The sequence below is a fragment of the Oculina patagonica genome, chromosome 3, assembly GCF_052425735.1.
Source record: "Oculina patagonica isolate OP01 chromosome 3, crgOcupat, whole genome shotgun sequence".
Classification (NCBI taxonomy): domain Eukaryota; kingdom Metazoa; phylum Cnidaria; class Anthozoa; order Scleractinia; family Oculinidae; genus Oculina; species Oculina patagonica.
Window position 1 is genome coordinate 11,106,445 of NC_135760.1, and position 9,538 is coordinate 11,115,982.

The 9,538-nt window shown below is 38.2% G+C and overlaps 2 protein-coding genes across 2 annotated transcripts in view; one reads left to right on the plus strand and one right to left on the minus strand.

Moving 5' to 3' along the window:
• Window positions 1-9,538, minus strand: part of LOC144646551 (eukaryotic translation initiation factor 3 subunit C-like) — a 48,379-nt gene that overhangs the window by 8,281 nt on the left and 30,560 nt on the right. The window lies entirely within an intron of this gene.
• Window positions 4,149-9,041, plus strand: LOC144645842 (uncharacterized). Its single transcript, XM_078505380.1, has one exon. It carries the CDS (start codon window positions 4,409-4,411, stop codon window positions 7,514-7,516), a length of 3,108 nt encoding a protein of 1,035 aa, XP_078361506.1. The 5' UTR covers window positions 4,149-4,408; the 3' UTR covers window positions 7,517-9,041.

Below are 9,538 nucleotides of genomic sequence, written 5' to 3' on the forward strand. Positions count from 1 at the left end.
AATTAAAATTACCAAGGAGACAGGAGATAACAGATCATTCTTTAGATGACGCATCCACCCTCTCAGGGCAGATAACTTGTTTCCAAACTTTAGAAACTTCATTACGAAAGGCACACCCGTTACATTTTAAACTCACCTGCTGTTCTTCGGACTTCGTGAATACAGGTTTGTTTCGTACTTTTAAAACGTTAAGGGCTAACCTAGATATCTGTGCTTGTTTTGAGATAATTTGTTAGTCTAGCTAGTGTCTTATGTGTTAGCATTCACCAAATTCACAATAATCGTACGTTTCCTGCATACGTTGGTGAAACCGCAACGCCAATCACTACCTGAACAGGTTTTTTTTCAACTCTTTCAAACAGTGTTCAGTCTTCTAGCCAGCACTTAAGCGATATCACATCGGCTTTGCTTGCTCAAGCTATTTCAAACACGACTCTTCAACGAAGCGAAGGAAGCTACGGTCGATTGCTTCAAAAGCTAAAATTCCAAACTTTTTGGCTCTTTTGCTGTCGGAAACTTTAATACATGCTTGATAAGAGTCAAGCTATAGATATGTGACCTATATAGGCCTAGCGGATTCTATATTAGTCAATCCTAAGCCTGAAGACTGTATTCAACGCCCGGGATTGGACCCCTTAAGATTGACGAAACACTCCGGTGAGACAGTTCGGTCATTTTGCTAGTAATCGGTTTCTCCTAAACATTGACTGTCATATTTGTTACGCATCCAATTTAATTCAGTGTAATCACCATCTTTGGCCAGAAAAGCAAGAAACTATCGCATAGAGATCGTTCTCACTTCCCAGGCTAGTGGTATTATTTCAACATTGCAAAACTTTCCTTGATTTCGATAGTGTGAAGGAATAGTGCTTTTGATTCTTCAAGCTGACTGCAAAACACACACAAAACTGCATGTTTGGTTCTTGAACATGATACATCTTGGCTTGCACGACATAAACAATTGATAAAGTGCTAGAAAATGTTTAACGTACTTAAACGTGTGGTGAAATTGTTGAAGTCTTGAAATATGTTCGCCATGTAAATGACATCTCAAGTTGTTTGTAACTAAGAAAATTAGCATCTACTTGATCAACAAAAGTGACTCTGTTGATAGCACAACAGTAGAAGACAAAACGTCCACAAGAAAAAAGTTCTTAGAAATTAATGGAAAAGAGTTAGGCTCAATAAATTGTGTTAACCCACAACACAAAACTCGATTTTAAAAGCAAAACTGAGAAGACGTATATCTATAAATTACTGAGTTGGTGAAGCGTATACAGTGGAAATACTGCGAATTTCTACTCTAATAACTTGAAATCGAAAAACGGTAGGAAAGACTAACTAACAAATTCAGTGCAAACAATTGATCAAGAACGCGTATTTATATTATTTAATTTTACTTCTAACTTGCGCCTAAAGAAGGACATCTCGTGATTTGTATGCATCTGTCTACTAACTAAATATAGATAGGAAGCAAATCATGCCGAACAAAAGGCGTAAACTCCATTTTGATGTCTGCTTATGGAAACTGTTTCATAAGCAATAATTTAAATTGGTTTATCTCTTCCAACCTCAAGTTTTCTTTAGAGAAGGTGATTTTGGGTGTTTTAAAATATGTTCGCAATGTAAATGACATCTCAAGTCGTTTATAGCTGTGGAAATTGGCATCTTACTGATTAACTTAAGAGACTCTGTTCATAACAAAACATTTGAAGAGAAACGACCATAAGAATGAATAAATTGTGTTAACCCACAACACACTGCTCAATTCTAAAAGCAAAACAGAGACTCAGAAGACGTATATCTATAAATTACTGAGTTGATGAAGCGTACACAGTGCCGGAAATACTGTTCATTTCTACTCTAACAACTTGAAATCGAATAAAACGGTAAAAAGACTACTTTGACGTGGTCAGTGTGAAAATTTGATCAAAAATATGTATTTATGTCATTTAATTTTACTTTTAACTTGCGCCTAAAGATGTCAGTACATCTCGTGATCTGTATTAATTGGTCTACCAACCAAATGTTAATAAGACGTAAATCATTTAAGCGTAAACTTCATTTTGATGTCTGATTATGGAAAATGTTTTATAAGCAGTGATAAAGACTTTTTCAGTAACCTCAAATTTCCATTGGAAAATACTTTCAAAGAAACGACTTTTGGTTTGGTCTATCGGGAGGCTCGAGAAATCGAAGGTTTGAGAAATGCACTGAAGCGACAACGTTCGAAAAAGGCTGCGTAAAGCCTGTAATTACCAAGGAGACAGGAAATAACAAACCATGGATGACGTCATCCGCCCACATAAGCCCCTCCCTTACGCGCTCCCTGCATCTTTAGTCTCCATCCACCCTTGAACTTGCTAGTTTATTGCTGTCCGCTGTTCTTTGCCAACTGTGAATGCAGGTTTGTTTTCCTATTTTTTTAAACGTAAGAGGCTAATCTGGATACGTTCGATTGTTTTTTAATAATTTAATACTTAAGCTGTTGACCACATTCATATAATTGGCATAAGCCCAGTGCCAGTCGTCGAGTACAGTTTCTTCAGTTCAGGTTTAGCTTTTGTAGCCAGCAATTTCACAACATCACGTTCTTGATTAGGACCGAGCTATCAATATGTGGCCTAACGGCTTCTCTATTCGACAATCATGAGCGGGGCTGTGTATTGGAAGAGCAACTCATAAAAGTCATAGACAGTATGGTCATCTTGTTAGTAATTACTTTCCTTCGAATCGTAGACCGTCATGTTTGATACTCATTGAAATCAACACAGTGTAATCAACATCTTTGGTCAGAAAAGAAACTATTGCCGCATAAAGATCATTTTTTTTTCCAGCTAGCGGCATGATTTCATCGTTGCAAAAACTATTCCAGATTTACATTACCGTAATGATTCGATTTAGCGCCCTCCTTCCATAACGCCCCCTCACCCCCTTGTAATAAGAGTTGATATGAGCGTGAAAGAATGCTACCGATTCTTCAAGCCTATTGGTGTGAGAAACTTTAGCAGAAGCGAAACTACGTAAGGTCTTCGATTCCTTAAAATGATTAATCTTGGCTTCTTAGTCATAAAGTAAGAGGAAATGTGGCCAAAAGTGCTTTTAAGTTGTGAAAATAGGTTCGCAATGTTAATGATTTCTTGTTTAACAATTCCCGCAACAGTTAGTCTGCAAGCTTCGTCTAAATCTGTTCATGGAAGGGAAACGCTACAACAAAGTTGATGAGAATTTACAAAGAATTGAATGCGAGGGCGGGTTTGGTGTAAATAACACACTGGTGGATTTTAAAACCAAAACAGAGAAAAACGTATTTATTGAAAACACAGTTGGTGTAGCGTGACTTGCTAAACAGTCGCGAAATGATAATGACTAAATGACGCGGCTCACTGCACTTTCTGCTCTATTCACTTGAAGTCGTTATCATAAAGATTATCTGAAGAAGTAAATGTTGAAATATTTCATGAAAATTCATACCTTTACTGTGTCAATTATGAAATTTCTATCGATTACGTTTCAGGGGCACACAGCAAGGCAATTTGTTAGAATTCATCAGGGATCGTATAAAGCAAACAGCAAATAAACGCTGGGAAAATGCAAAATTTGTCGAATGTAAGATCACAAGCATGCGCAGTTAATTGGTTTTCAATAGTACTGTATTTTCTCAACTATACGCCCCCGGCGTTTATTTCAAACTTGGCTCCGTGGATCCGGCGTTTATTTGAATGGTGCAGTTTGTTTGAGCAAAATGTTTATTAAACAAGGGTTTTTAATCATTATTTGTGACATGAATGTATCTTGCCATCATACCTTTAGCATATTACACCTCAAATAAATGCCTAAAAGGCTTACTTACCACTCTACCTTGGAGCCCGGCGGACCCGGCGTTTAATCGAGAAAATACGGTATTTTCGAGAACAGAATTCCGTTCAGTCAAATCAGTCAATAGTTATTATGTAATGTCGCGGTTGATTTGTGCGAAAATCTCGTGAAAAAGGTCCCTTTCACCGAACCGCCTGGCACGTTTGCGTTAATGCCGTGGATGCGTGCTAGAAAACCATCAGGCTTCAGTGGGTTAATATAACAATTATTCCACGAGCGTTGTATATGATAGTCCAACGAATCGCGTAGCGCCGAGGTGGCTATAACTATCTCATATTCAACAACCGCGAGTGGAAAATGTTTTTTTTTTTTCAATAACACCCAAAACATTTGCACTATTTGAGCTCCAGAGCTGTTCTTGCTGACCATATTTGTCAAAAGTCAGGAATTGCGTTATACCATGGCTAGCTTTTTATTTCGGTTACCCACCTATATTTCTTAGCAATCACTTTCATTTTTGGGGTCTTCTACTTTATTTTTTTTCCTTTCATGTATTTTCTTCCAGACTTTACACGTCTCATTCCAATCAATGTTATTTTTTTTCAGATCCCCTGAGCGAGCTGACAAGCGTGATCAAATACAAATGGAAAATCTGAAAGAATTGTTAACGGCGAAAACCTTCAACAGGCTCAGTTATGCAGCAGTCATTAGCTGGGTACTGTTTGGAGTTATTCTGCTCGGAATCTTTGCAGAAATGGACAACAGTGAGTCGAGGTTCGACTTTCGCTGTGGTGCGAAAAGTGAAAACATGGACCTTGTCCGTGGAAAGTGTTTCGAACAGTACGAGCAGCAATACAGCAAATTCGGTATTCCTGTCTATGGCTTTGTGATTGTCAACTTCTCGACGATTGCAATTGTTTGCGTGATTTACTCCCAATTCGTTAAGTCAAGAGTTGAACAGCTGCTGGAAGCCAATTTAAACAGAGATGCCGAGAGACAACGCCCACCTGAAACACGCAAACTGTTTGCGGCGTACTGTTGTCAGCTTGCCGCTAGACTTTCTTTAGGAATAATTTTTATAGTCCTTCAAACTCAACTGCTTTATCCTTTGAACTTCCCATCAAGCTTCAACTGCTACGATATGCCAGAAAGCAGTCGTGCTGCAAATGAGTCAATCGGCAACATTCAGAACAGGACTTTATATGAGTGTCACAACCAAAGAGCCACAAAGAAAACCTTCTGGATGTACGCTTTGATCGTGGTGAATGGATTTTTTGCACTTATCCTTTCGACCGAAATCATGTGGATCTTATTACAAGCGGGACGCAAAGACTTGCAGTTTCTGGCCGATCATCTGAATCCCGGGCAGCTGCCACAAGAACGAGCTTCGGAAGAACCCTTACAACCCCCTCAAGGGCCGCAGGAACAAGAACCAGAACAACTTGTCTCCCAAGAAATACCACTAGAAGAACTGCCATCGTCAATCATCCCCGGGTTCATCAGAAGCCTCAAGAGAAGTGTCATTGAAAACACAGAAAAACCTTCAGATCTGAAGGCACTGTTTACAGCTTATCCAGGTGAAGGCGAATCAACCAAAGATCTGAACATTGACAAAATCTACACTAATTTGGTTCTTCATCCTAAGAGGGCGCAATACGATTTTCCCGAAGATAGAGAAGAGCAACTCAAAGTATACCCGAGGCCAAAAGATCTCGATGCTGAAAATTTGAAACCAAAAGGACCTGAAGATATTGTTGACACTGAAAACAAGAAAATACTGATCATTGGTCGCCCGGGGATTGGAAAATCATTATTTTCTACAAAGTTTCTTAGAGACTGGGCTTCGGGTAAAATATTTAACGACACGCAAGACACTGAGCTCCACTTTAACATTGCTTTCCTAATTAAGTTCAGAAGATTTAACGTCAAGAGTTCTAACTCGGAAGAAAGGCTCAGCCTGGTACCGCTCAGTCTTCGTGAACTACTCGAAAGTGCCGAATTCTTGCCGACAGAACATCTTCCTGATGATGTCTGGAATGACATTGTAGGTAATCCGGAGAAAGTCCTAATTTTGTTCGACGGCATGGACGAACTTGCAGATGAAGATCTAAAAAGTATTAATAACGAGGCCGTTAACGACAGCTACAGAGACAATGTTGAACAGAAGATGCCTCTGGCTACTCTCTATGCGAAACTTATGAACGGCAAACTTCTTCGTGGAGCCTCCGTTTTAACAACTACAAGACCTACCGCCGTGTCAAGCATCGAAAAACTTCATGGCCTATTTCATCGAACTTTTGAAATTCTCGGCTTCGCACATGAGCAAGTTGACGAATATGCTGAGAATTTCACGAAAGAAGCAGCGGAAAATTTGAGCGGCGCAGGAGAACAAATCAGGCATCACATCACTTCGAATATGAACTTGTTTTCATTTTGCTACGTTCCTGTGAATTGCTTTATAATTTGTTCATCCCTTCTCGAAAAGCTCAAGTGCTCCCCGGAGACTGGTCTAACTGGTGGCCTTCCTGTAAAACTCACTCAGATTTACAAGATTGCCACCAGACTGTTTTTCTTCAGGCACAACGAGCAATATCGCGAAAAAACTCTCAGCCGGGAAGAGATTGAATCAGACAAGCTACCTCATGAAGTGGAAGAGAAATTCAAGGTCTTAGGAGAACTTGCATTCAAAGGTATAAAACAAAGAAAACTTATCTTTGGATCAAACGAAGTACCGCAGGGATTGGCAAACAGCTCGCTATTTCATAAGATGCCAGATCGTAAAATTGGCCCATTCAAGCACGAAGCTCAATTCTGTTTCATTCATCTGACGATGCAAGAATTCCTCGCAGCGAAGCATATAACCGATACCATGAATGAAGCAGAATTGAGAACATTTGTTAAAGATCACATTAATAAAGGTGAGTGGCATGTCGTGTTAGAGTTTGTGGCTGGTCTGCTCGGTGAACGAGATAAGCAATTAAAGATCTTCACTGACCTGCTTCCCGAGAAAACAGAAGAGACATATGAAGCGGGGCTGATGCTTATGTCACCCGAGTCAGAGCAGCGCACATTAACCTGTTGGCCGACTAGGAGCGAAAAACATTTAGCATTGACAATTATTAAATGTCTTCACGAAGGCAGTGAATCAAACGTAGTTTTAAAAAGCAAGTTAAAAAACATTAGATGTAATGCAGTAGATTTTAGTCGTTGTAGTCTCTCTCCTGCTGACTGTACAGCAATAGTGCATGTGTTTAAACATGTGCAACAAATTTCGCTCATAGATTTGTTCGCTAATAACATTGGCCCGTTGGGTTGTGCAGAGATAACAAAGTTGTTTGACAATGACAATAGTCAATTAACGCACTTAAACCTCGGGTACAATAGGATAGGAGATGAAGGTGTAAAACAATTGAGTAAAGTAATTGTAAATAGTAATTTAGAATCGTTAAACCTCAGTGGCAATAATATTACAGATAAAGGATTAAATTATTTAAGTGATAAACTTGTAAATACAAAAGTAAAATCGTTAAACCTCAGTTACAATAATATTACAGATAAAGGATTAAATTATTTAAGTGATAAACTTGTTAATACAAAAGTAAAATCGTTAGACCTCAGCAGTTTCAATTCAAACATAACACGTGAAGCTGAACAGCGCATCCAAGATGCTAATCCTAATTGCTGGGTCTTCATTTAAAATTATTTCAAAACTATTGTCATTGTCTTTCAATAAATATCAACTAAACAAATTGTAAGGATTATTATTGTTGGGTGACCGACTGAAAAAAACAAAACAGGAACTCCGTAAAAAAAAAACTCAAAACAATCTTAAAATAAATGAAGACAAGTTTTCATGTCAGTGAGTGATGTGTGAAGATATGAATCATGTTAAGATTGAAGTCGCTTTACATCTTCAATACAACAACAGGTGTCTAGGTAAAATGAATTTTTGTGTTTTATATCATTTGACATTAAAACATCTTGTGTGAGATGTGGTTTTATATTTACGGAGTTCTTGATAAACAAAGGTCACTCAGCTAAATACCAGTTAAAATATCGTGTTAGGAGAAGACATGTTGCAAACACCACAAATATATCAGGCAAAAACACTTTATTTAAGCTACTCAATTCAAAGAAAATTGTACACAGAAAGAAAGAGAAAACAGAACATCATTCTTAGCTGTTTTATCGACGGTAGCAAATCCATTGCTTGTGTTTGAAAGTTGTGTTTGCTTCATGTAGCGTGTTTGAAACGAAATTGTCTTTTCAACTCCAAGGAATTCTAGCAGACGAAACTTTTCAACTCTGAAGATTATTTTGTAGCCAGCAGCACTCAGAAAACCCAGCCATCGCCAGAAGTGTGAAACTGTCAAACTGAAATGAAAAACAACGCTTGGCGACATTTTGCTGGGATGTAGGATCGAAATTATCCAATCAAAAAAATGCTGTGTTTCCCGAGAGGTCCTCCTTTTGAGTTGAAAAGAAAGTGGTGCCAAAATTCGACCATTACAAATCAAGGCAAGCTTCGGGTAAAAAATTTTCAGTGCGTATAATTTTTCTAGCCTAAGTTCACTGCTGGATTTTTTTCAAGGCATGAAAACTTTGCAGGATTTTTAAAGGAAAGAAATGCCTAGTAAATATGTTTCCAGTTGCTTGCAAGAATGATTATTTGAAATTAAACAATTCATAGGATTTTTTGGGGGGACACAAAGTTTTAAGCAGAATTGCCACTCCTCCCTTGATTTCTAAAGGTCCACCACCTTTTCAACGAGATAGTTTAATTGTCTTATAGTTTAAATTTTAATGATTTTGCATGTAAATACAAAGTCGGTCAGCAGTTGCTTTTTACACAACATTATAGCATCTGACTAATTAATTATCTTTGTAATGATCAATCGAGTCAACTATACTAGGTGGGGCAAAGGTGTAATCCTCATTCCCTCTCTAGCCATGGTCTTGTTTATGTTATGCATTTATAAAAAGATTCATATAACCTAGTGTGAGCTGATTTGCTCCATGTTGTAGCTTAATTTATAGTCAATTGAGGTCTTAATGTGACCTCTGTACACAAACATTTGAACTGTATCAAATACACAACTGCAGAATATGAACTTTTTGATCTCGCATTATTGCGGACTTTAACTTATCTTAGTAGTAACTGGTCAAGTATGTAAATAGAGCAAAGCTCCTGTCCAGTTCGGAATAAATATTGTTTGTGTGAAGTTCTGTGTCGTGTTCAATTTTAGCTAGATATACTATCAGGGTTTAGGCAGAACTGTTTGTTTCAAAATTTAGCTGACCAATATTTCCTGCAACATAATATAAAGCATGTTGACTTTAATAGTCGGTCAGTGTTTGAGGGGGGTGGGGGTTCTTGCAGTAAATATTTTGAATTCAAATCACGAAACAGAAAAACTCCCCAACATATTTCTTCGAATGAAATGTTTGTTGAGTATACTTCTTTAGTGATTCATGGGGTGGTCTTCCCGTATTCACATCAGACCAAAAAAATGGCCAATTCTCCAAGAAGCCACCAAAACAACTGTCTCCCCCCGCACCCAAATTTTATCAGACAACAAACATTTAATAGTACCAAATCAACAAGGTTGTGGAAAATGTTTGCCGTGGTGATTTAATTGAGATTGCACGGGAATGTGTACAGACTTTAGTTCCAAAAAATGTCCACACTCCCCCCTTGCATGGGGGAGATATGGATATT